The sequence below is a fragment of the Etheostoma cragini genome, chromosome 21, assembly GCF_013103735.1.
Source record: "Etheostoma cragini isolate CJK2018 chromosome 21, CSU_Ecrag_1.0, whole genome shotgun sequence".
Lineage (NCBI taxonomy): Eukaryota > Metazoa > Chordata > Actinopteri > Perciformes > Percidae > Etheostoma > Etheostoma cragini.
In genome coordinates this window covers 3,483,909-3,510,985 of record NC_048427.1, presented here as the reverse complement: position 1 = coordinate 3,510,985, position 27,077 = coordinate 3,483,909, and the positions used below count along the sequence as shown (strand labels likewise).

Genomic DNA, 27,077 nt, shown 5'->3' with positions numbered 1-27,077 from the left:
ATCATAAAACTTAAACATGTAATAGAAGTAGTTATGAATGTATGCATGGCTGATGATGGGGGGTAACTAAGTACATCCACTCATGTACAGTACTTCTGGAGGATATTGTGCTTCATTTGCATATCAAATGTAAAGTTTTAGTTTCAGGTTATCATTCAGACCCAGGGTGTAAAAAATAACTTAACGTCAGATAAAACATAAAAACGCTGAGCATGTACATACTGTATATCTTTCTTTTTCTTTAATCTATAGCATAAACGCTTGAGTACACTAAAATATCTGATTATGTTGATATAAAGTGTAGAGCACAAAGTAGAAATAAAATATTAAACAGGCTAGTAAACTGTAAATAATGTAATATATCATTATTGCTTTATGGTACTCAATACTTCATCACCACTACAAAAAGGAACTCAACAGTATATAAAAAATAAACTAGTTAAAGATAGTTTGACCATGCGGCAACGTTTAAAGGCTGCTTAATGAGTCAGTAACAGTAATAAAAAAATAAACGTACATAATAAAAACACTCTGAAAGGGAGAAGTCTGGTTCATGAGTACTTTTACTTGTGATACCTTATCTACATTTCTTCTGATCATACTTCTGACTGGAACTTGAGTTATTTATCACTATAAAACTTTCACTATAAAACAATACCAGCTAGTTGTTAATGTTTTAAACTTACAAACACATTTTCATGACTCTTTGGAAAGAAAGAAATACACAGCTGTGCTTTTTTACAATATTATTTTTTAATTATGTAATAACTTGTGCATTTTCAACAACTTTCAGCATAAATATGCCTTCTATTTCTATTTACAGGTCATACATCTCTTCTACAATCCTTTTTTCTTTTTCATTGTCCGATTGATTTTACTGTCACTAGTTTATATTGCTATGGTGTTACAGTTTTTTCAAGTACAGCATGATTGAAAATTGGCATTCTATTGTGTAATATTATCTAAAGGTTGATTCTATGTCACCATCTATTTCACAGCAATATGTTGGTATTAATATTTATTTTTTATACATTTCTATATTACATTAAAATTCATAGGTAAAAATGAAACAATATTAGAATACAATCTCAGATATTGCCATATGCGATATACTGTCGTTTCAAATTAAAAATAATATTTAAATGTCAATAAACTTTCTAAAATAAAGATGGAAGCAATCATTGATCATTTCTTTTAGAGAGCATTAATGCATGTTTCCAGGTTGACTTGGGTTCCATCATCACTGCCATTTTTACAAGCCAGAAATAAAAACAAACAGATAAAATCTGGTTTGTGAGATTGACACAAGGAGCCAGAGCAATCTGATACAGTCTTTCTTCCACCCAAGCATCAAGCTCAATAGCTCAGAGACGGGAAACCAAACCACACCTGTTTACACCTGTGTGGCTTCCTTTCCAATCCTACAATACTGCCAAATGTAGCTCTAACAGTGCCGGCCTCCTACGGAGGAAATCTGGACATTGGTTAAACATGTTTGAAATATTGCGTGCAAAGGCCATTTGAAGATCCCTTTTATCTATTTTTACTGGTTAAACCTAAAATATTTTGAGCAGAGAAAACTTGAAGAACCTTTTAGCTTATTTTACAAGATGTTTGAGATGTAGCAATGAAGCTGTTTATGTGCATGCAAAAACGATAAATCTAGCACTTCAAATAACTTGAGCACATTTAGACGTTTGCCAAGGTCTGCACTGGAGGCTTGTGACGGCTTCAGCTGGAGTGGAAAATTCGCTCGTATTCATTCAGGATGAACTCCAAGATCTGGTTCTGAAAGACCATGTGCATGGCGATGTTGGCTGACTCCATCTCTGGCCGAAGCAGAGTCGGCCCGAATACAATAGCCACATTCTGCACAGTCATGCGATTGGTGTCCCCATATTTAATGACCCTATGAGAGAAAGAAATGGGAGGATGATGTCAGAAGTCATAATAATCATGTTTAACTGAACATACTTTTTACGTACAATATGTTGCTTTATTCTTGCATCAACTTGTATTTATCTGTCACAAGTTGTCAAACTACCTGATGGAAACATGTAAAGGATAAAATAAACAAAACAATTATAATATACCTGCGTAAATGCCCAAATAGAAGTTCCATGGTATCATGATTTGAAGGAGGAAGGGAGTTGACCAGCTCAGTCATGTAAGACACTTTTTTTTTGTGATCAGGAATTCCTAGAAAACCAGACCAAATCAGTTATAAATATGATCAAGAGCTACCAATCCCTAACTGCATCATTAACAGTAATCTAAATATTTTCAAATATGCGAAGGTTTGTCCTGGGGAGATATAGTGCGTTCAAATTAGATGCAAAATAATGTGCTTACTGATGGCTGAGATGAAGTTATCAAAGTGGCTGAATGGGAAAAGCGGCTCAGGAAGCTCTCGAAAAAACAACTTCAGAGCACCGGTGATGACGTGAACGTCCTCCCACTGGCCGTCCTCGAGGTCCAGCTCCTCTGTTTTAACACAACAGGGGCACAGCCTATTAATGCACAGCAGGGGGCGCTGCTGTCTGCAGTGAGACGCTGCAGTGACCTCTGAATCGTAGAGTCACTTACTGAATTACTGACTTAAATACACTTATGGATGCAAACTTTACCATGATCTGCCTTGAAGCGAAGTTTCTGAATGACAGCGAGGTTCCCGCTCACTCTGTAGAGGCCGTCAATTTCTAAACCTGTTAATAAACACATCAGTGAGTCAACTTCTATACTGCGAACAGCAAAAACACTTTAGTATGATCGAGGCAGTGACACAAACAAGGTGGATTACCTCTCTTTTCCACTGCTTTGATACATTTCTCCACAAAACTAGGAATTGTGGTCCTCTCCTGTGCACACAGTGTGGCCAGATGGCAACCAAACACATTGTCTACAGGGATGAAGAACATTTTTATTATGAGAAGTAGCTGCAGCAGTAGTTGTAGTAGCAGTGTTATCATCCAGTCAAAAATAGTACTATTGAACGTAAGAAGCCAGAATTAATACATGCTTCAGCGTCTGTTACATTAGGAATATATTAAATAAATGAAAGAAATCTGTTGGGGTTATATAACTATACATAAGTCATAGTTTCCATTTTACATGTAAGAATAGATTATGTGTCTAACATCAAGTATTGTAAAATGTAAAGATGACATTGTGACAGATTGCAGCATGCGTATAAGCCATGGTACAATTTAACTGCAATAAAATAATCTGTATAATATAGTATATGCAGTAGGAAATGAGTACAAAATAAATACATATAATGCAATTTGTACATGCAAGACTTAGACTAGACTTAGAGACTTAAACTACTCTTTATTGATCTTTTTGGGATGAATCCCGCGAGGAAATTGAATAATATAATAATAGATAAAGAATAATAGGAATATACACAATGTGTTATTATAGTCATAGTAATAAGACGTGGTAGCTACCACTCCTACGAAGAAAAAAAACCCAGAAGTTTTATATAGATGTGTAAATCAGTCTTTATTCAAGTGAACTCTTTTTGGTCATTAGTGTGGTGATAGTCTCCCATTGCCAGACCTTCCTCCACTGCACAGCGGAGGAGGGTCTGGCTAATCCACACAGGAACTTTTTATTTTGGTTTGGTTTTGGTGGAACATGTATGTTCAAAAGTTGTTTTAGTGTGTAACAGAAAACTCAGATTGGACAGATAGTCTAGCTAGCTGTCTGGATTTACCCTGCAGAGATCTGAGGACCACAGTCCTCAGAAACCCACCAAAGTTTGAAATTCTTACTGCATCCCTGCTGTTATCGTTTCAGTATTTCTTTCCTTTAATCTCCTGGTCCTTCTAATGTAGTCTATATTGCATGTATTGTACCAGCACATTCAATGACTTCAGTTATTTTTGTCTCTTATTAGGTTTTACATGTGTTAATATTATATGTTTTTCATCCTGCCTTTCTGCAAAAACATACAAAAATGATCTGAAAAATACAAAACAGCTTGTGTCTAAGTATAAGTTCATCCACGAATAACGTCTGGTAGAGTGAAACACACTTTCCTGTTAGCAACTATTCAAATCAGCCACAGCCTGAAGAGAACTACATGATGTTAAGACTGTTTTGAGATTACCTCGGATGTAGCCTTTCTCCTTCACTGACTGCAGTGTGGGGCGTTTCATGAGGAACTTCATCAGCTTGGTTCGAACCCTCTTCTGGTCTGTGTCTCCTGCAGAGCTGGTTGAGTGTGTGACACTCGGCTTGGAGGCTAGAAAAAGTTAGACAATTAAACAATTGTAGCTCTCAATGAGTTCTGATGTATCTAATTGGGTCCAAAAAATGACGTAATTCTTGTCAGAGTTAAACAAAGAAAAAGTTTTTTTCTTTTTCTTCTTCTTCAACAACTCACATCTTCGCTTGTCAATGCCGCCTCCAAACTTCTCATCTCTCTCTATGCTGCCGATCTTCTCATATAAGTCGCCGTCCTCGTCCTCTGAATGATGGTCTTGGTACTCCTGATGATCGGACACAGACACAATCACTGCAATTAAACCTGAATTTAACAGTATTTAATCAGCGTCATTGGTCAAAACGTAGAAAGACAATCCTATTTATTAAAAAAAAAAACGTAAGATTGTTTTTTCAGGCATATTAGGCCTTATTTCCATAGGACAGATGAAGACATGAAAGCGGAGAGAGAAGGTGATTACATGTAAGTTAAGAGTCAAGCCTGCGACCGCTGTGTCAATAAATGGACCTGTATATGTGCGCCCGCTCTACCAACCTTTCAACCGCCGGCCACCTATTAATTTATTTTCTGAATTGAACATACAGTACAGATCTCTATTTTTTTTTTTGTTGATATTTTTGTCTGTAATTCAAGTCCTTAAAGGGTATTTTGTAAAATAACAAAAATCTACCAGTATGTTAAGTAAAATATGAATGCAAATCAACTTAGTTTAAGCATTTTCTAAAATAAAAGTGAATGAACTGCTGCAATCTGCTACATTTTCTTCTAGTTTATTGCAATTAAGCCTGAGTTAAACAGCGTTTCATCAGCGTCATTGGTCAACACAGAGAGACCAGTCACATAGAAATCACTTCCTTTTTTTTCAGCAACTTGGACATACACTGCAAAAATCTCCTTCTCTCAAGATAAATTCAACGTATTTATCAAGTATTTGCAAAGATAACATTTAATTATTTTTGACTGGAGTGCAGCAATCTGCTACATTCAAGAGTCTATAATAACATCTCATAACATGTCAAACTATTACTTTGGGGCAGGGTTGAAGGATTTAAGACGATTACAGACAGAAATGACTTGATGAGCTGGCAGATACATTTCATTTTTAAAATATGGTTAATAAAAGGACTTACCAGTTGTCGGATGGTGTCCACTAATACTTTGTGCCAGTCAGTGATGATGCTTTCTGTGTCGTACTGTATCAGAAACTCCACACCGTTCTTGCCTTTTAACTGGAGGAGAGATAATAAGACACTGAGTAGGACAATTGGGAAACAATAATTATATGAATCACAAATCACATTTAAACAAGAACCATTTTCCTTTTACTCATTAACTCACTCCAGGGATTTAAATATGGGAACTATTGGATATAAAATGTTGTATATGCAATAAAACACCATTCAAAAACAAATGGTTTGGTCTTAAATGATACCAGAGCTGATATAAGAAAGAATATAAGCAGGTTGCTAGTGGAATATAAAACATACGCTAAATGGCACACCGTGCAATGTGCTCACTGTCAACAAACAGACACACCTCTAAAACATTCTTCTTGCTGGATTTGTCTTTCGAGGCCCAGCCAATCGACGCTCCTCGCAGGTCGACTGTGACCTCTGGTACAATCTGATTGGTCTTGTTCTGCATAAAGGCAAAAAAAAAGAAAGAAAGCTGTTTACGAAACTGATGCTGCATTCCAAGAAACGAACAACAAAAGCAGTGACGGTCCCAGTCAGCTTTATGACCCGAGGGCTCGTCTGCGCTGTCACTCCTCATAAAGGAAACACACCAGCCTGCGGCATGCTGCAGTTTAATGTTTCTTTTACTTTCTGAAGAATAAAACATGATATGAAATAAGTGCCAACAAGGAAAAACAAAGTTTTAGGTAACGTCATTAGAAAGTCAAAGGTTAAAGCAAATGTCTCTATATATCTCTATAACTCATCACAAACCTTTCAGAAATGTACAGAATGCAACGTGATGCATTCAGGTGTCAGAGCTTCTTCTTAATGCAGGATGAGCAATTTTCTTCCAGTGGTGGAAGAAGGACTCAGATCTTTTGTAAAAGCTCAGCTGTTTTACTTAATTAAAAGTTTGTATACCACACTGTATGGTATTAATAGATAATATCTGCAAGTAACTAAAGCTATCAATTAAATGTAGTGAAGTAAAAAGTACAATATTGGCTTCCAAAATGTAGTTGATTAGAATTATAAAGTTGCATAAAATAGAAACACTTAAGCATAAGTACATGACAACTGGGCTTAAGTACAGTACTTTAGTAAATGTATTTATTTACATTCCACCATTGCTTTCATCCACATTCAAACAAGTCCTTCTATTATTAATACTTAAGTGCAGATCGTACTGAGGCCCCTGTTGCTGCCGACTTTGGGTCTTTGTGGAACGTCAGCACTCCTCCGTGGAGAACCGACCATGTCTGGGCCCAGTTTTTCCTTGAAAGGGGGGAATAACCATCACTAACACCGAACAAAGCAACAAAGCTTTGGGAGACATGACACATGACTCCAAACACACCCAACGTGAGAGTGTCCTCAATGGAAGTTTTAATTTACCTTACTTTCTTGCCGTTCTCACACACTTTCGTTTTATTAAGAATTCCGGCTTTTTCTAAGTTCTGCACCTGAAAATGTAAAAGATCACAACTTTGTAATTATTTTATACAAATTCTAATTGTAGGCTTATGTGTAAAAGTCGAGGTATGGGATGGTGTGTGAGGGACGCACAATTCTGATCACAATGTTGAACACAAATTTGATAAAAGCCATGCATACATGCAACCAGCATTAACATCCAAACTTCTTTTACAGTCTGTGCACAAAGATGAATTCCTTATTTGTGGGATGTCCTTTTGATTGTTTGATTTATTGTAACAAAAGAAGATTGAAGCAATACTTTAACATCACTACTGTATATAGAAATCAACATATTAACTAAAAGGATAAGGCTGGTGCTATTGTCAACAAGTTAGTTGTTGACAATAGCAAAGTTTCCGTTAGTCGGTTTCTTAATTCTTTCTGACTTCCCATTGCACTTGCTTAATTTTTGGAGGCGTAAAACAGACATTTAGTAATAACAACTACCATGACCGTTGTAAAGCATGTTGTGGAAGTGTGTAGGTAGCTGTACATAATATGTTTTTTCTTCTTTATTCTATATTTACACTACCGGTCATAAGATTAGGATTACTTAGAAATTTCCATTGCACACCATCGTAGACAGATCAGTTGCATTGTTTTGTTTTTTTACCAGGGCAGCAGTATTCAGATTACATTATGTGCTCACATAATTGCAAAAGGGTTCTCCAGTGTTTTCTCAGTTAGTTTTTTAAAATCATATTGGATTAGCAAACAGAATGTGCCTTTGGAATATTGGATGAATGGTTGCTGATAACGGCCAATGTAGATATTGCATTAAAGATCAACCCCCTACTCATATCTGTCTATAATGGAGTGGTATGGAAATTTATATGTGACCCCAAATTTTTACCGGTAGTGTATAAGTCAAAACTCAGTGCCGTGTATGGCAATATACAGCAGAATACAGCAGGATGTGAACTTAAATCTCAAACTCTACAGGGTACAGATGACAATGGGAAAATTAACAGTAGGTTTATCAGGCAGGCAGTTTGGTTGTAATATGCAGCCCAGCAGTGGAAATCCATCCATTTTGATGCAGGAAATGAAACAAGTCTATTAATGTGCAACAAATGCTCATTAAGTGATTTACAGTCACACCTTTCACCCATCACAGATAGACGCTGCTATCTGTGAGTCAAGCTCAGGTGAACGCTCAAACTAACAACCCACATTATAGCGCAGCCAGCGCGAGGTCAGATAATAGGGGTTTCTCCAGGGTCTAAACCCAATAGCCTTTAGAGAGAGACACAGAACATCACTCAGATATGAGGCAGCTCACAGTGCTTATTGGCTAACTATTTGTTTCAGACTGGAGTTATTCTAGAGAGTAACAAGTAACGCAGCTCACGTTATGTTGCGTCTCTGGAGAGTTTCCTGTACTGGAGCTGTCGCTGCTGTAGTCAGAGGTGTTCCTCCTGTGAGATGGGACAAACCTCTGAACAACAGGAGAAGGACATTTTAGGATTTTGAATTCATAAAATCACCGAATAAGAATAATATTTCTGTGTGCAATGTGCCTTGAGTAGTTGTGATTGTAAAAAACAACAATTTCATAACAGTAGAAAATGGGTAAAACTATCAGTAACATGACAACAGAATTTATTTGACATATTTAGCTGCTTTTCTTTTTCTTTATTAATCTTATTATTTTAATCATTTTTTTGTGTTCACGGTTGTGTTTATGTGTCCAATGGTTCTACTTTAAAGAAGAAAAGAAAATCTGTACTACAAGGCACAAGCGCTTCTTTAAACCAAGCCTCCATAGTTGTCACTTCCATTCTTCGCATTAATAAAAACAGACACTGCATGGCCATAAGAGGACAGATGTGACCAGATATTTTGCCCGAGGCTGTTAATCAGAAAACCATGATATTTAGGATATTTTAGGCTATGTTCACACTTGTTGTCTTTTTTTTTCCTTTTTGGCGACTAAAGCGCTTTTGTAGTTTAAAAAAAAAAAAGCAGCTGATGGGCATCTTGTGTTGTTATAGCAACAGCTACTGCCACAATATCCTAGCTAGAGCGCTATGTGGAGCAGTGCTAACAATAGATAAAACAAAGCGGTGGAGCGAACTAGAGAAAGAACAGAGAGACAGAGAGAGAGAGAGTGAGAGAGAGAGAGAGCGCGAAAGAGAGAGAGAGAGCGAGAGAGAGAGAGAGCGGTGCTGCTAATGTTACATAAAACAAAGCAAGTTCCCTGAACAGAGAGCACCCGGTCATCCCGTATAACTCGCTGTTCATGACTCTATTTTGCCTTTTTGTTATGAAAATGGTCCAACTACTCCGCTTGCCATTGGTTGGCTGTCAAAGCGCTTGACATAGGGCATTTCTTTTCATAAAAGTTGAAAATTTGTATTAACTTTGCCCTGAGCTGCAGAAAAAAGTTGGCGGTGGCATTTAAAAAAAAAAGCACTCACAACATTTTTGAAAAGACAGTTTACTCCATAGGTTTATAATGTAAAACAGACACTGGCAGCTTAAAGCTTTGGTGTGTAACTTTTTCATATTAATGAACATCCGTTACATTCAAGACATTGCCAAATGAGTTGCTACAAAGCTATTTAAGACTAGCAGCACCACGCAACTCTCTCTGTATTTCTCAGTATGTTCAGAAGATTGTGTCGTCCGGTGATTTTCCCGCACAGGAACTCGAATGAAGATAATTACTTCTTCAAAAGAGTCATGTTTTTTTAGTCCTGTGGGTCCTCCTCGGTCCTCCTTGGCTACTAGCAACTGCATGGACACAGTGTCCGGTCACGGAAGGCTTTTTTACGTGCAGACAGATTTGTTGTTGTTACTTAGAATTCCTCATGGGGGCGGCAGAAAGTACGCACTATAGCTTTAAAAAAAAGACGCCAAGTGTAAAGATAGCTTTAGTATTTTAGTTTGCACAGAGCCCTGACCTCAACCCTTACAGTAAATAGTACCACTTCTGTGCCCTTAGGCTAGGTGTTGAACCCCTGAATGCTGGGTAGAAAAAACTCACTTTTCCAGCAACTCCCAAGTGTTTGCGTACAATTGCTGTCTTCCTTCCCCCCTCCCCCTGCAGCTCGGTCCTCAAGCTATTACTGCACATAAGAGTGCCCTGCAGTTCATTTGCCTTGCTAAATACGGGTTTAAAAATCTGGGAGTGTCAGTTGCTGAACCGGGACTTACCCTCACTTCTGCCTGACTAAAGCTTTCTGTTTGAGCCGGCTGACACACCCTGGATGTGTGATGCAGCATGTGCATGTTCATGCAGTTCTGTGTGTGTGTGTGTGTGTGTGTGTGTGTGTGTGTGTGTGTGAAAGTCCGTATGTACCCCATCACCCTGGGCTGAGCTGAGCTGTGCAGGTCCCATGGTGTGTCTCCAGTTTTTGATGACTGACTGATTGTCTGCCTCAACACCATTCTCCATCCTGGACTGAGCGGGAGCCACAGGGACCTGGAGGCACCGAAATACATTTTAGTTGTATATTTCAATCATTTGGAATCTTGAGGGACCGGTTTTACTTCAAACCAGGCAAGAGTAAGAATTAGTGTCCTGAATGATACATTTTTGCCATCTTCTGCTTAATAAGAACAGACTGTTTCTAATTGATTCCCGTGTAGTGAAGGATCTTACGTCTGGCAGGGTCCACAGAGACCTCGAGCCGTCTCTCAGGTAGTAGAAGGTCTGCCCTCGCTCATCCACAGACTTGATCCACTGTTGCACACAAAAGATTTTGTAGTTAAAGATGATTCTAAATCAATTTTGTGTTTCCCAATAACAAATCTGCTGACTGTCTTGAAAGACAATTACTTTAATCTAAAATAGCTCCAAATATAAAAGGTTTTTTCCTATCTTTTCAGTTTTTTATGCAACACATATGTGGAACAAACTCCCGGAAAACTTTGTTTCTTACATCGCACCCTAACTTTTATTTATGTATTTCATACCTGGTGTTCTATTTAAGCTGTTGTTATATTCTTGTAGTTTTAACAGCTTTTTAATGATTCATGTAAAGCACTTTGAATTGCATTTTTCTGAAATGTAATCTATACATGAAGCTGCCTTGCATCATGAAAATTCTGTAAAGAATATTGATGCTTTGAATAAATTATAAATTATAGATAAGAGTTGTACTATACTTGTCTGCTCCTTGTTGATTGTTATCATTATTCTACATTGTAAAGGCTTCAGCAGACTTCAAAAAAGGGCTAACTGCAATCAGACATGTTAGAAATATCTCTTAATGTCATTGTCTATGTTTATCCAATACTGTTTTGCAGGCTGAAATGAATCTTAACTGTATTTAGGACATTAGTGGTCTTAAATTCCATCTTCCTCAGTCAGTCCATGGCACTACCTGATCTGGAGAGTTTTCAGTGGTGAACACCCAAGTCCCGTTGGGCTCCACATTGAGGTTCCAACCCATTTGGGTGCTGCGGTCCAGGTTGGCCCGGGGGATGATGGTCTGGCTGACATGACTGAGGGTGTACTCTTTAGGGAAGGTGGGAGGGCCCGCCGCGACGAGATCCTGGTATCCCTCTGGATGATCAGCAGCTGGGTAATCCTCTGAGGGGTAGTCCTCCTCAGGTAGTGGAGGCTGGGGATGGAAACACACTGTACATTAACACACATATGTCTAGTAGTTTTGTGCAGATTAACCAGTGGGTTTGTTGGATTTCATGTCATGGTTTTATGTTTCTGTTTCCTGTTTTAGTCTTTGTTTTCTCCCTTGTCTTGTCTAGTTTTACTTCCTGTCTTTAGTTTTCCTGCCCTTGTGATTATATGTGTCACCTGTTACACCAGCCCAGTGTCACCTGTTCCTTATTTTCTCATTACCCTGCGTATTTAGTCTCTGTTCTGTCTTTCTCTCTTGTCGAAATATTGGATTATTTTCGGTGGTTCTCGTTTGTCCTTGCCAGTGGATTGCTTGCCACTGTTCCATGTTTTGCCTGTCCAGTTTTTGGGATTCTGCTTGTATCAGTTTTGGGATTTTCCTTTTGGTCTCTGCACACCTTTTGTTGGATATGGACTTTATTATTTGTTTAATAAATGATCAAATCTCATACTGCCAGTCCGTCTCTGGATTTGGGTCCTACTTCATCTGAAACCCTAATAATTTTATAAGTTTGTGGAGTCCCGAACAGGAAATATCTTTAGTTTTACACAAAAAAGCAAATACTTGATAATTGAACATGTTATAACATAATTCTGGAGAAGAAATGTTTGTCTTCCTCCTACCTTTCTTGTTAAAAAAATAGCTCAAGATTTTGGGAAATATGCTTATTTGCTTTCTTGCCAAGAGTTCTATGAGAATATATTATTAATATCACTCATCCCTTGTCAGTCAGTTAATATGAACATGTTGTTCAGCTTAGACTAGTTTAGCACAATGACAGGAAACCGATGGAAACAGCTAGGCTTGGCTCTTAAAATCCACCTAACAGCACATCTAAAGTCTATTAATTATCGAGATGTATCTTGTTTAATCTGTCCAAAAAATAAGAATGTTTGGTTTCACAGGGGACTGTGACCAGGTAATCCGGTGTTAATTTCTGAAGACCTCTGGAGCTTTAGAGCTGCTAGCACACAGATAGGCTATTGTGACCTTTGGAGAGAGTCAGGCTAGCTGTTTTCCTTTGTACCCAGTCATTGTGCTGAACTAAGTCAGTTGGCCGCTGGCTGTGGCTTTATATTTAACGTACATGAGAGTGGCATCAATCTTGTCATCTAAGTCATTCAGCAAATAAGCACATTGAAAAAAAGAAGCCACTGCTGTAATAAATATACCTAACACTGACCCTGGTCTTTGCCTTAATTCAGTTTTTGGGTTAAATGTTGCTACATCTCACTGACTAATGCCAGATGAATAATCTCCACAATGACCCAGATACAGAGCTCAATAACTTTTCTGTGACTTTGATAAATAAGTCACAGCAGTTCCATGGCCTCAAAGTATTCGTCTTTCTAGCTCAAAAAAGTCATCAAGGGGCAGAAAAAGGGGTCACTTGTTGCTTGAACAGCTGAAAGCAATTTAATGTGTGATTAACAAACATCTTTGAGATATTCCTATGAAGTGAACACTTCCTGATATCTCTTGAATTCCCCTGACAGCCTGGAACACTCATTAAATAAATTCCAAATGAGGATAAATGTCATTTAAAGTTACGGACATTACAGTCTGGGACATTTTACATTGGAGCTGTAAGCTTTCCAAATGAAAAGGAATCCTGTCTGCTATGTAGGTGCAGGAGATTTAATTCCATTAAAAGCAGTCTGTATTTACAGCTTTCCCCTGGGTGAAGCTAAAACAGGAGACAGAGAGAGGCTAAGTGGAGCAACCAGGCTGTCCTTACCGGCCCGTCCTCGTGAAACCTGTGCACACTCATTGGTTCCATCAGAGGTGGGTACGGGCTCAGATGCTCTGGAGGCTCCCAGGACGTCTCCCCAGACATCTGGTTGTAGAAGTAGGGGCGACCGCTGGTCTCATCCACCAACTGCTCCCAGTCTGAGATCCACGCAGGGGGGGAGGCGAGGGAAGGAGAAAGGGTGGGTGACTGAGGAGGTGAGGGGGAATAAGGCGGCTCAGGGTCTGTGGGGGAGTCTAGATATGGGTTGTCCCAGGTGGTGCGCCCCGTGGTGGGGTGGTAGTAGTACTCCTGTCCACTTTCTTGATCAATGTGCGTCTCCCATCCCTCTGGGTCAAGGTAGGAAGGAGAGTAGGACGAAGGAGCCGAGGGGGGAGACTCGGAGATGCTTTGACGAAGTTGTGCTACATTGACGTACACGGCTGACTGGAGTCTTTCATTCCCCACCTGTGGAAATGCCATAAAATAAATGTGTAGAACTTCAAGGTGCTTCTATATAGAACAAGAACTTACAATTTTTAAGCAAGTAAGTAAGTAAAACAAGCTTGCAAATGACAGTGTTTGGTGTGTTGGTACTTGTATGTCAAGCTGCGTTAAGTACCAGCCTTCAGCCCACTGCTCTCACTACTGAACAGCTCTTAGTAAGTCAGCCTTTTGCATCTTACTGAGCACAGGAAGTAGCCCACAGCTGAAAAAAAAACACACTCACCACATAGAAGTTCCTCCCATAATAATAATAATAATAATAATCCTTACCTAACTTAACTCTCATTTTCAAAAACATCTACACACGTTTGTCAAAATGCCCAGTGGATGTGTATGTATTAGTCAAAGAAGACTTACATGCCAATCTGTGGGCTGTTTTGCTAAAATAGCCATGATGAATGCTAGATACTATTACAAATATGAACTACCATACCTATGACAGCATCTGGCCACACAGGCCAACTGCAGAGGACTAAAAAACTAGATCAAACTTCACCACTATCATCAGGCGTTGTCTCGCCCCACTGCAAAGCAGCTACCTTTCCTAAAATGAATTTACGCATTTTCAGTTTCTGTCTATTAGAGGGAAGCTGTTAAAAACCTCCATGTCATGTTACTTTCATGAACAGATCTCCACATGATTTGACTTGGAGCATGTCATGCAAAAAGTCAGATCATCACAACTAATTTGCTTAAAGAACGTCCATTGCAAGTGAAACTCAGATGTGATGAAAGGCTGCCTCTGTCCTCAGCACTCTGAAACTGTGATGCAATGCAAAGTGTCAGCATTACACTCCAAATGACCCCCGGAGGGATAAAGACAATGTGATATTTTTTTGAAGTTGTTCATTTGTCACCCGTGCACCACTAAGGCAACTATTCCTCACCGTGAGACTCCAGGGATCTCCCGCCCTGCAGACGCTTTCATACGGCTTCCTGGTGCCACAAAGTAACTATGCTCTGTTTCCGACTCTAACTACCTCTTCTCTCTGAGCTAGTCTCATAAGCTATATTTATCAAGACGTGAGACCTGTGTGTGTCTGTGCTGCAACTGTCTGCTAAACATGCAATCATAAAAAAGAAACTTAGAGATGGCAGGGGAAGAAACTAAGTACATTTACTCCTGCACGATACTTACATTTTGAGATACTTTATGTGATTACTTCAAAGTTATTCTACTTTACACTTCAATTCAACTACATTTTAGAAGAAAATATTGTACTTTTTAACTGTACTAAATAGATTTGACAGCTGTACTTATTCAATGTAATTCAAAAATATAATGCTTTGTTCTGTACATAAAATCTACTTCTTTATCATGTGTTATTTTCTCATTGTCTATGCAACTCCACTTATCTCAAGTATTTTTTAAATCACTTCTTTTGCAGCAACCTGCCTTATTCTTTGAAGTTTTATTTTGCCGTTTTGCTTTTATTTTTGACAGGACAGCTGAAGATATGAAAGGGGAGAACAGCGTGCAGCAAAGGGCCGCAGGTCAGCGTCAAACCCAGGCCCGCTGTGTTGAGGAATAAACCTTGATATATGGGCGCCCCCTCTACCAACTGAGCTATCTGGCCGCCCGCCGTTTTGCCTTTATAGATAGTAAAGCTGATTAGCATGAAAGGGACAAGAGCCCCTCTGGACAACATGCAGCAAAGGACCACGGGTGGGAGTTGAACCAGGGCCACTGCGGTCAGAACTTTAACCTTTGAATAAGGGCGGCACACTCTTGCAGGTGAGGTACCAAGGCGCCCCGAAACCTGCCTGCCTTTTTCAGGTGCTCCTTCCTAGAGCATTTTTAAATACAAACTGGTTGAATACAGTATTATTACTACAATGACAGATATGTTTCACATCTTTGGGAAAATATGTAAACAGAACTTAAATATAGACAAACTAATTCTGTAAGTAAGCTTTTAAATGCAGGACTTGCTAGTAACGCAGACTAGTTACGTTGTGGAATTGCTACTTTTAATCAAGTAAAGGACCTGAATACTTGCACCCCTTTGGCTGAGGAGCTCAGGCCATTAAAATAAAAATGGTTTACGTGAATAAGTCTTATAATAAGGGAAGCAGAGCATTTCCACATAATGGATTTCATGATCAGCTGTTGTTTCCATCTGTCTATTCAATGTAATCAATCTGTTGACTTCATTATTGATCTCAATCTAACCACGAGGCAATTGATGCTGGACATCCAGACAACTGACCCCTAAACAGATTGATTCCAACAACACAACACGATTCCCCAGAGGCAGACAGAGGAAATGAAAGAGCTGCATCATTGACTTCTGAAATAGCTACACTGGAATGACCCATCCTACAGGCAATAAAAGGAGAATTGTACATGCAGATGCATGTCAACACAACAATGCCATGATGCTAAGGTGTGATAGATTGAAGTTTCTATGTCTTGAGAAAGATCGCTGTGAAACGTCGTCCAATAAACTAATACAGACGTGACACGGGTGTTAGAATCTTTTTTTTATTTTTTTATTTAACTGGCTCTGAGGTGTAAAAGGACTAGCTTTGGCAGACGATTTGTTGCTTCTGCCACAGCGGGTCTACTCATCAAGGTGTGATAGATTTGTCACCACTTTGAAGGGAATATATGCATGCAAATAGATCAACCCAAGTACATTTCACCTAGTACACTACTTCAGTACAGGTTAGTACTCCACTTCATTTCATTGACAGTTACTTTTCAAGACTTTACGTACGTCAATATTTTGTTTTGTAAAATAGATTAAACAAGTTCCCACCTTTTTTTGACTTGTAACCCGTAACAAACAAAATGCCTATTTATTGTGAGCAGTTATACCAAAGAGACATTTTTCCTCTAAATTTCTCAGATTGTATTGTTTAAGGTTGTTCATTTTACAATAATAATACAAAAAATTGTAAATGAGCCCAAAATGTGAATGTGAACCCCTGAAATAGTTGAAAAGTTTGTATAAATAAGTTAAAATGTTGCTCGCCTATTTATGGATCAGTAAGTGATGCCATGGATAAACATATCACTCACAGGGGCCATTTTTCTGAAGGAATACTTTCACTTGTCCTTTTACTGAAGTTAAAGGATATAAAAATTCTTTCACCACTGGTTCTATGTTAGTATCTTTGCGTTGTTTAGGGGAGCTGTGACACTATCAACTTTACTGTCTGAATGACAGAAAACATGTCTGTTGTCTTACCATAAAACAACAAACTCTGAAGGGAACATTTTAAGCAACATTTTGAAATATTCAGTTGTTATATTTGACGCAGCTACGTATTATATCTCTGTATGACATTACACATCATAACACTTGTTCTCCGGATTGGTCATAGTGATATAAAGAGTTTGCCAAATGTCTGACTGAGGTATTCATTGACAGCAGATGCAAACAAACGAAACTGTCCAATTCAGCCCTAAACCCATGACTACCAACTTTTTTCTGCTGCTTTCCGTTGAAACTTACAGGTTTGAGACTGAAGCCTGCGCCATTTTAACGCATACAAACACATAAACGAGTTATTTAACTAACTAAAAATCTAAAACCAACATTCACAATGGATGAGCTTTGGAGCGACAGCGTTCAGCAGTCACTTCACTGTTATTGCCATTTTACTCAGTACAGGAAAAGAAACAAGTGCAGGGGTGGTGTGTTTACCCAAAGCAGGAAGCAAGAGTGTCATCAAAACATAAAAATCATATAAAGCACACTGACCACAGAGACTGAAATTTTACAATGTAGGAATAAAAGCTGCTTTGATGTCAGCGTGATCACATACCTGAGGACCCACCGGCAGAGTCAAGCCCCGCTTGGCCCCGTTACTTGACCAAACCCTGGAGTACGTGTCCACCATGTTTATATTGTTCTATTTAAAGGATCCATATATCCAAATATATACGAATGGACACCAAACTGAAGCGGCTCGAGCGTGCGACCACGTTTCATCAACTTGTGATGGGAGAGAAGCAAAAGCACATTCATTACCACGTCGACGCACACATCCTTCTCTCGCAGCAGCTGTGACAGTGGCGGCCCAGATAGAAAGGAGAACTGTGAGCTCTGTTACAATAGCAGCAGGAAGGGGCTGTGTGAGGACTGGGTGAGATGTGTGTGTGTGTGTGTGTGTGTGTGTGTGTGTGTGTGTGTGTTTGTGTGCCATATACATGAATTCCTGTGCACAGGGTAGGGAGGTAAAGGGCAACTGTCTGCGGGCCCTAAGAGCCAAAAACAGAAAGACTCAATGAAAACAAATAAGAGAAGAGGCTCTGATAGAAGGAGCAACATAAACTGCGTGGGTCACTTCAACCTACTTCCTGCTTGTTCACCCATATGATAAAAAAGGAAGACAGTTAATGGAAACATTTTTTAAAGAGTACCTGCCTTTTTAATCACTTTGATGTTTCAGCCCCTGTGTGGACATTAAGTATTGTTTGTTGATATCATGGTAGCAATTGTACATATAGAAAATCTTGTTTATTTTTTATCTATTAGGTCTTGGTTTGTCTATTTATTAAGTTATTTATTTTACCTTATGTATGTATTTATCTTTTTCTTTATAGCTAGTTTTTTCATAGCCTATGTTACTTTAAGTACCCTCGGATGTTGCCATGGAAGGTTTGGGGGGTTGGGGTATTTAAGTCTGAATGTGTCAATATTGAACTGTCAAATTGTATTAACAAATTTTGAAATAAACGTTTTTTTAAATTTTTTTAAAAAGAGTACCCGCCTTTTACTTTAGGGTTATACTCAAAAGAAGACTATAGGGAACAAGAAAGCTATACAAGCTTTGTTTATGTTTTGCTCTAAAATGTACAGTACTCAACCTAGTACTACAGTAGGTCACTCACACAATGATTGGAAAAGAAATGAAGCAATAATTCCCCACAATAACATAGGAGAACTGCTTTTGACCAGCTATTCTGATGAGACATTGTATTGTTTACTCTTGCCGAGTCCACGAGGCTTGAAACAGGAAGTCTGGTTTATGGGCCAATTGTTCAATCATCACTTCCTTCTACATGGTACAAAATGTGCCTGTCTGCATACAGCAGGCAGACCACGTTGTGGAGGTTTTTTGGGCTAGGATTAATCTCAAATTGGGTTTGAGGCCTGTGGGTACATCTATGTCGGTTGTTTCAGAAGTTCCAGTGTGTGTCACGGCTGTGGTGAATCAATACTTCCTGGAGAATCCTAAACGTTGCACATGCAGTGCCTGGACAGAGTATAGTTTGCCATTCAAATGCGTTTTGGAAAAACCTCAAAAAAGATTATACTGTTGCGTCTGATTTTTTAGATTCTGGTGAAGGATGTATTTTACATCCCTGCAGAGTTTTGTATGTATTTTGTTTGACTTGAAAGATGGAAATGGATATTTAATAACATTATTTTTTTAAACTGCGTTTAGATTTTGAGCCACGTTTTTTAGCATGATTTCCATATCCAAGCACAGAGCTGACAACTCTCTGTCCTCAGCAATGCATGAAGCAGCAATCTGCTTGATTACTTAACCACATTAGTGCTCATCCAATCAAACAATGGAGTACCAAATTGGGGCTCAAATCACGCCACAAAGCACACAGTTGAGCTATTGAATCCATCGGGCGCCACCTCCTCTTACATCACACTCCTCACGGCCCAGAATCCAGGATAACTCCAGAAAGGGCCAACGTGGAACCCATCAGCTTATTGCATTCTCATTTTTGCACTTCAGGCCAGATTTGCATCCCAATGTGCAAAACCAGTAACCAAAATCTGTAGGTGGACTGCAGGAGGGGAAATGTCTAATACCAGATGTTGCAATGCTCTCTGATGCAGCTATATGGAAACTCCGCTCTTTTGCAAGGGTGCCACCTTGACGTTTGCAGGTGCAAGGAAATATCAACAGTCAGCATGCAAACAAACTGAAGATATTCAGGACTTCAGCTGGGAATTTTTGGTTCTTGGAATCTTCTGCTCTGCACTAATAACTGCAGCAAGGCACCAATGTATTCAAAGTTGGATGTACTGAATGATAGGATCATTGTGATTAAGCACGTCATTACTGCTAAACAAAAACATTTTACAAAAAGGTAGACAGGGAAGACATTCCCGTGCATATGAGTCATGCAACTCTTGACAAACCAAGCTTTATCACTACATTACTTTTTTATATTACTATTGCCACGTGTCTAACAAACACAAACTGAAGTCAAGAAAAATGCAGACTTTTTGCTTTTTCTTTTCTTGCTTTGCATGCTGTTGTGTGAGCCTTACTTGACAATCCCGTACCCAAACGTATTATTAAGCCTACCTTAGCATCAGTTTGTGCCTCTCATGTATCCCCATTATGTCTGGGTCACAGAGGTATAAGCGTCAGTTTTTCTAAAAAAAATGAATAACCAGCAATCTTGAAAAACCAAGAACCTCAATTGACAACACAGCCTTCTGTTTCCAGAATCATCTAAAGTCTCTTCTGACCATCCGGATGAGAAAAATGTTCAATCTGTTGAACGATAAAAATTTTCAACCCATTTTCTAAGCTGCAACTGTATTCATTTGTACAACATTAACCAAAATTTAAAAAAATTTAAACAGCTTGTGTTTTACAAATGAGCACAGAAATGTAAAATCTGGTCTGCCTGGTTTAGGAAATAAAGCCGCAAACTTGAGAAATGGCTTGAAAAGATCTTTGTTATCCTGCAAAAGAGTATTTTTTTCCATTCTGATGGTTAAAAGAGTGTTGGAGGATTCTGGAAATACCTTCAGAACAGCCATAAATGGTGTTAAACAACCATTTAGCTCTGTGACTCCAATGAAATGGTAATACATGAGAGGCACAAACTATTCTACTGTCACATCGTAAATGAGCTGCATCCAGAACATTCACTTCAGCTGAAACGTGCACGAACCTGTGTGACTACTTCTAAAAGCTCAACCAGAGACAGAAGGAATCTCATTCTTTCAAGCTTTATGGTTAAATACCAAAACACAACGTTGATCCCAGATATACAATATGACTAACAAAGGGTAAACATTTGGGGTGGGGAAAAAATTTGATAGAGCATCATATCGCAATATTTTCCATGACAAAAGCCAAGTATCAATCTATTATTATGTGTGTAATGGTCATTTTGTCTGCTTGACAATTAAAGCCTGGCCGGTGTATCGGCGGACCGATATTATCGGCCAACATTAGGCCTTTTCCGATTATTAAAAAAAAAAAATTCATTCATCAGAATCATTCAAACTAAAGATGTTGACAAAGTTTCCTTTTGGGGACATAATTTGAAATTGGGAATAAATAATAAAATAATAAAAGCACAATATATCGCAGAATGTTGCACTATGTTTAAAATAGCAATTATATTGTATTGTGACATAAGTATCGTGATGATATTGTATCGGGAGGCCTCTGGTGATTCCCACCCCTAGTCAACATGAAAGGCTCATCCTTGGAGCTACGTGCACCTGTTCTTAGAACACGTGTTGCATCAAGCAGGCATGTACAGAGAGGTCTGTTGAGACACTCTCACACTACCTGTTGGAGCAGTTTCTTGGCCTTTGATTTGGTCCGTTTCACAGAGCACTGTACTTTTCACTGTGGCCTACTCTTGCTGTCAATCGGGCAATAGTTCCTCCAGTTCCTCTCAAGATATGGAAGAACGGCCTGTGCTGTACAGTTCTAAATGCCAAAATATCACATTGGCAGGGGTGTGTGATGTGATGTGCACAAGAGGACAAGGCAGAGGGCCACTTTTCTTTAAGTTGCCATCAATCAATGGGAAATTGGGGCTCCTTGTGTAAATTATTTAAACTGTGATAAAGTGATAAAGATTTATTAGACATGGCCTGTTCAGACACACACTGGTAGCACAGACAGCTACAATAAATACTGTACCACAATGTAAAGGCTCCACGTAACAATAAGAAGAGAATCACCATACAACAAAACCGGCCTGAATATGCATTCAAGTACGTCTTTCAGCAAGCTGTGAAGTTAACCACAACCAATCCCAACTGGATTTGTCATCCACTTACCAAACTTAACATCCCATTAGAGACCAAAGACATACCCTCGATATGAAGTGACCTACATTTGGGGCTAATTGCAAGTTCTGCACATTACATATGCACGCACAGGCCAACTGCATGGCAGGACTGGTACTAAAAGCTCTAAAGCCCTGCTTGGGAGTCAGGCCAGGCCCCCTCACATCACCATGGAGATGGCCCTCCATTGTGGGGTGACAATTAATACACTTGAGGGGTCCTGGCACGTCTGCAGTCCTGGGGCTCATTCATGCTCCAGAAAACACACAAACTGTGACGATTTAAACATTTAGGTTTTCACATATTTTTTTGTATTAAAAACAAACACAAAACTCCCACTAATGCAACAAACTGTGCTAGTAATTGCAGTGTTATGGTGCACACACTGTCACTGGGTGTAGGCTACTGGGAGAGGGGACACACACACACACACAGACACGATGATAGAAACACATTCATGTTCACACTCTCACCGTAGATCCTGCAACAGGTGCAAAAATAAGTGCAGTGAAACTTACGTGAAACAAAAGTTCTGTTGTCGTTTGTATTCAACCAACTATACATCCATCAGGAAAGTAGGTTACTCGAGTTATAGCCGGATATTTCCCTAAAGTTTCATTGTTTCCCGACGGTGGGGTTACTGGTTAGTCATAGTTCCCAGAATCGTCATCGGTGCTGGGGAAACCAGGTAGCAGCTGCTGGAGCTTGGGGAGTGGCCGGCAGATTAACACTTCCTTTCCTCGGAAGAAGCCTCCCAGCCGACACTACCTGTTAGTAACCTGTTCTCTAGTTACGTCGACTGTACGCAGCAATTCACAAGTACTAGAAATTGATGACAAAAACCTCCTCTAATCTAAACCACACACTGGACTACAAGTCCCCAGGTCTTCGTGATCTCACCAATTCAATCAATAACATGTTCCGTGATAATGTAAACTATACACACCTAGTAAAAAGTGACCGCCCTCCGGACCAGAAGGAACTCGCTGACCAAAACTGAGATCCTGAATCAGCTGCTTTAACTGAGGTATTACAGAGACAGCCCTTCTCGCCCATTCATATGCTGATGAGCTGGCACACATAACGTAACTGTGAACCCAACCAACACGGTGTTCCAAGTCTGGACCCTCAAACTACTGAGTGATTCAGTGTAAATGCCTTTAAAATCTCATCAAATGGAATTGTTCGAATCAGTAATCGGTGGTGGAAAGTATCCGAAGCAGCCAATATTCTCAGGCAGCCTACTTCACTTAAAAGAGATTTTACACAATTAACTTTTTTCCCGCCAGTACAATTATCTGAGAACTATATTGCTGTTTCCAAATGATTCCTTCTTAGGATTAAACTTCCCAACACATGACTAATATATTAATTACATTTAACTACAGGCTATTGTACAACCACAACATTAAAATTGTAGACTTATAATAATAATAATACTTGAATAGAATAACTAATCATTATAAATAGGCCTACTTATGTTTGTGATACTTTGTGTATGTTTTTTTTGCTAATAGTTCTTTTCTTTTATTCAAGTTTTGAATGAAGGATTGGTTTAATACTAGCCTACTTTAAAACTTGACATGTATTCTTCATCATTTCCACCCACTTTAAGATGCACTGAGCCCCACAGTGTAAACACATTTAAATGAAAGTTTGATGAGTTGTGGTTCTCCTGAGAGCAGGAAGTGAAATAATAAAATGTATTATAAGACAATAAGTTAAGGTGGGCTGAGATTTCCAGTACGCTGCAGCCCTGTGCACATCAACAAAGAGCATAGAACCCCTTAAATTCAATAAAGTGTCAGCTTGCAGCCTCATGTCACAACGTTGCATGTGTCAATGGCTAGTAAGAAAATCAGTTTTATTAAATAATTCAATATCTGGTGAAGAAATGTTACTTTGAGAAGCATAACATGTTTCCCATCTTTCTTATTCTGTTAGATACAAGTGACTAATAATGGGACTCTTTAAACCAACTGGCTGCATCAGTGATTATTTGCATGTGTCCTATTACTAATGAATACAAAAGGAATGTGTATTTTATATTTGCAACTAATTCTGAACACTTTGCAGAGATCTGTTTTTGCTTTGAACATTAAAGGTTCTTTAACTGTGGCTCCCTGTCAGAAGACTTTAAATCTTTTTACATGATTAAACTGCACCCTCTTCTGGCTGTAAAATGACAGTGACACATCTCATGAGAGTGCAGAATGATGAATGAAAAACCTTACCTGCTCAATGGGAGGCTCATCTGTAGAGGACGATGTCCCTGCAGTTTGATTTGAATTCTGCAGATCAGACATCAATGTCTCCTTAGAATCAACAGGATCAGGAGGCTCAGGAAACGTGTCAAATTCTGGGATATTAAGCTCTGGTATGGTTTCATATATTGGTGAATTAGGGGGTAAAGGAAAGTCCGTATCCTCATTGTCTAGAAAAGTCTGTGGTTGTTTTACTTCATCATCCTGCGGTGGCTGTTTATGTCCGTTTTTTACCTTTGGCACAGGATGAGCTTTTGTGTACAGTTGCAGGTTGTCAGTATTCAGAGGTGCAGAGCTAAATGAAAAGCCTGTTGTTGAATTGTGTGTCTTTATTTTATTCTGGCTGTCAGCAAAGCTGCTGGTAGTTTGTCTTTCATCCAGAGTCTCACTAGGCTTCACATCTGGCATGTTCTCACAGAAACCAAAAGTGGAGAAGCGGTATGTCTCTCTTGAAGCATCCAGAGCTGCTCCACGATTCACTGTTGTCGCTCTACGTGGTGTTATGTGAGCCATGTCCCCTGGCTCACTGTTCGTCACACACTCAGGGGATTTCAAGCTGTTAGGATCAGGAGGGTTTTCAGTAAGTGATAGGAGCTCCTTCACATACTTTGCAGGGATATAAAAGGGTCTGCTGTGCTGGTCTTTGCGGACGTGCCACCAGTGCTCATTAGTCTTGGAGACCAGGATGTAACTTTCATTAGGCTTAATGGACACAAGGCGACCATCCTTCGCTCTGTACTCAAATTCATACTGCACAGACACCAGCTCCATGCTCTGGTGCACCTGTGGGGCCTCTGTGTTACTGTGGGCACACGGCTAACATCTCGGAGCTGCAAATACAGGAAATGTGAAGTTGGTTTGGCTTTTTTTTAAAAGGTAGTCATTATAAATGTCAATCAGTGGCTCATGTTTCATTGTCACACACACTCCCACCAATAGTGTCATGGGCAGATAAGAGACAATGGACCCCTGGACACAGACTTGTCCTTTTGTGTCAGTTTGACTAGATGAGATATCATAAAATAGAACTTTGTTTACAGTGGGGTTCGAAAGATTGGGAACCCCTGGTAAAAATTTGTATTAATGACACCGTCAGTTCTCAGCTTTCCAAAGGGGGGGGGGGACAAGGTATTAACTCTGCATGGTGCTCAACATAAGCAGACGCCATGTTTTTGTTTTATGTTATTTTGAAAGTGTAAATGATGGAAATAAAAATCCAACTTTTTATGACGTATAATATGAATGTCTAATCTGTCATTTGATGCCTTTTGGAGATTTTTTCATCTTTTCTTGGCTTCTTAATACACATGAATACAAATTTTTACCTGGGGTGCCCAAAATGTCGAACCCCACTGTATCCCAAGGGAATTTGTTGTGCAGCAACTGCAGTACAAAGTAGGAACAAGTGCAAATCTAAAATGTCATTATTAGTCATTTTTTGTCATTTTGAAGTTGTTTGATTGACGTTCAAACAAGAAATGTTAAAACTCACATCAAACTGAGGTTGTGGCTCAGAGGCCCCCTCGCGACTTGGGCCCCTGTAACCGGTAGCCCGTCCAGTAATGGTTAGTGTTTGATATTTCACAAGAATGCAGATTTACAAGAAAATTTAACGCAGTTTGGAGTTAAGATTATGAACAAAAGGCTGACACACGTAAAATACTCTATTCTGTGCACAGGAATAGACAGGAAGTTGCTTTCAATTGCTGCAAAAGACCTACAAACTTACTCAGAGACCTCTAGAGCAGCACACTGAAAACTGCTTTGCCACAAAACAGGAAGTCTGCACCAACCTCGGCTCAGCGTCAGGGCGATGTCATCTGGCAATCTCAGCTTGCTTTAGCAGGCATCGTTTTGCCCATGATCACAGTATCAGTGTTTACAGCTCTTTGTTGTCTCCTACAGCACACATATCACATAGAAACAACAGGATGTCATGTCAGCAGCTATTTCACACGCAAAGGTTGTAATCATTTGTTTTTGTTGCAACCATATTGTGAAATCAAAACAAATGTGAGTGGTTGTATAAGTGTTGTACACGCCAAATTTAAATAAAATACAGAAAATAAAAAGTTAACCCAAAGAGGAAATATGATTTAACTTAAGCTCAATTACTCATTTCCAAGTCAGACTTAACTCACAATATTATGTTGAATTTGACAATTCACAGTAAGTCAGTGCAACATAATATGTTAATCAGAATACACATTCATGTTGAAAAGCACACTCAACAATGACAGAAATCCCATGCTGGACTTGCACACCCTGAGGTTACAGTGTGATAATATTTTCGTCTACTTGCCAGATTTTGTTTCCAAAAAGTCCCTGCCATGAGATGTATCTCGAACAACCTTGAAGCAATTTGGTATCTACAGAGCCGGAGTCGTAGAGCTCAAACTGCTGCTTGCATGTGTTGCCTCTGCTTGCCTACCCCACTTTTGTTTCCTGTTCTGTGTGACTGTTTCTCTACTGAAAGAGGCAGCCAGTCATACAGTACAGCACTAAAGCCACAAGAAATGGGAAGTCTAACTTTAACCATACTTCCCAAATTATTTTTGACATGTGTGCATTCTTTTCATGGTAGGCTACCTCACTGACGGGGAGTTGTGCTGATTCATTTTAACATAACAATACAGCATTACAAAACATGTGACCCTGTTGTTAAATTAAAAAGGAAATGTTACTGTTACTGCATGTTGACAATAAAATAAAGTCATGTGTAATTATTATTAGCAGGTTATAGGCACAAAAAAATAATTAAAAATGAAATAAGATATGACAACATGACCGTAAAACACGACCAATTTGCATTCATTATATTTGCATGTGTACTTATTACTGCTGTCAGTTAAGCACGTGTTTGTTGTAGGTGTATGCCCTCTGGTGGATTTTCACTGCACACACAATCAAACAGGCGTTTTGTGTGGTTTCATTTTGAGGTGACAGGATCTCTTGCAATAAATGAACGTATGTCGATATATATCAGTAAAATATATTTTTTATAACCATTGGTTATAAAAAGAAATGTTCATGATGATACGGTATTGCATTTATGTTTTGTTTTTAGACAGCACTACACACC

General features: G+C 39.1%; 1 protein-coding gene across 2 annotated transcripts; it reads right to left on the bottom strand.

The window, feature by feature from the left end:
• Positions 1-731: 731 nt before the first annotated feature.
• arhgap27 (Rho GTPase activating protein 27) lies at positions 732-26,420 on the bottom strand. Of its 2 annotated transcripts, XM_034859976.1 has the most exons (20): positions 26,298-26,420; positions 25,789-25,894; positions 23,966-24,825; positions 13,213-13,671; positions 11,217-11,456; positions 10,493-10,573; positions 10,190-10,312; positions 8,237-8,323; positions 8,059-8,121; positions 6,805-6,872; positions 6,597-6,684; positions 5,768-5,869; positions 5,362-5,460; positions 4,391-4,496; positions 4,115-4,249; positions 2,801-2,899; positions 2,628-2,705; positions 2,353-2,484; positions 2,094-2,199; positions 732-1,909 (listed from the first exon to the last, which is right to left on the bottom strand). In XM_034859976.1, the coding sequence occupies exons 3-20, from the start codon at positions 24,764-24,766 to the stop codon at positions 1,732-1,734; spliced, it is 3,045 nt and encodes a 1,014-aa protein (XP_034715867.1). In that variant the 5' UTR covers positions 24,767-24,825; positions 25,789-25,894; positions 26,298-26,420; the 3' UTR covers positions 732-1,731. The 2 variants fall into 2 exon arrangements, with proteins under 2 accessions (XP_034715867.1, XP_034715868.1); XM_034859977.1 differs by lacking the exon at positions 8,059-8,121 and having other exon boundaries at positions 1,659-1,909; positions 26,298-26,419.
• Between the last annotated feature and the right edge of the window lie 657 nt (positions 26,421-27,077).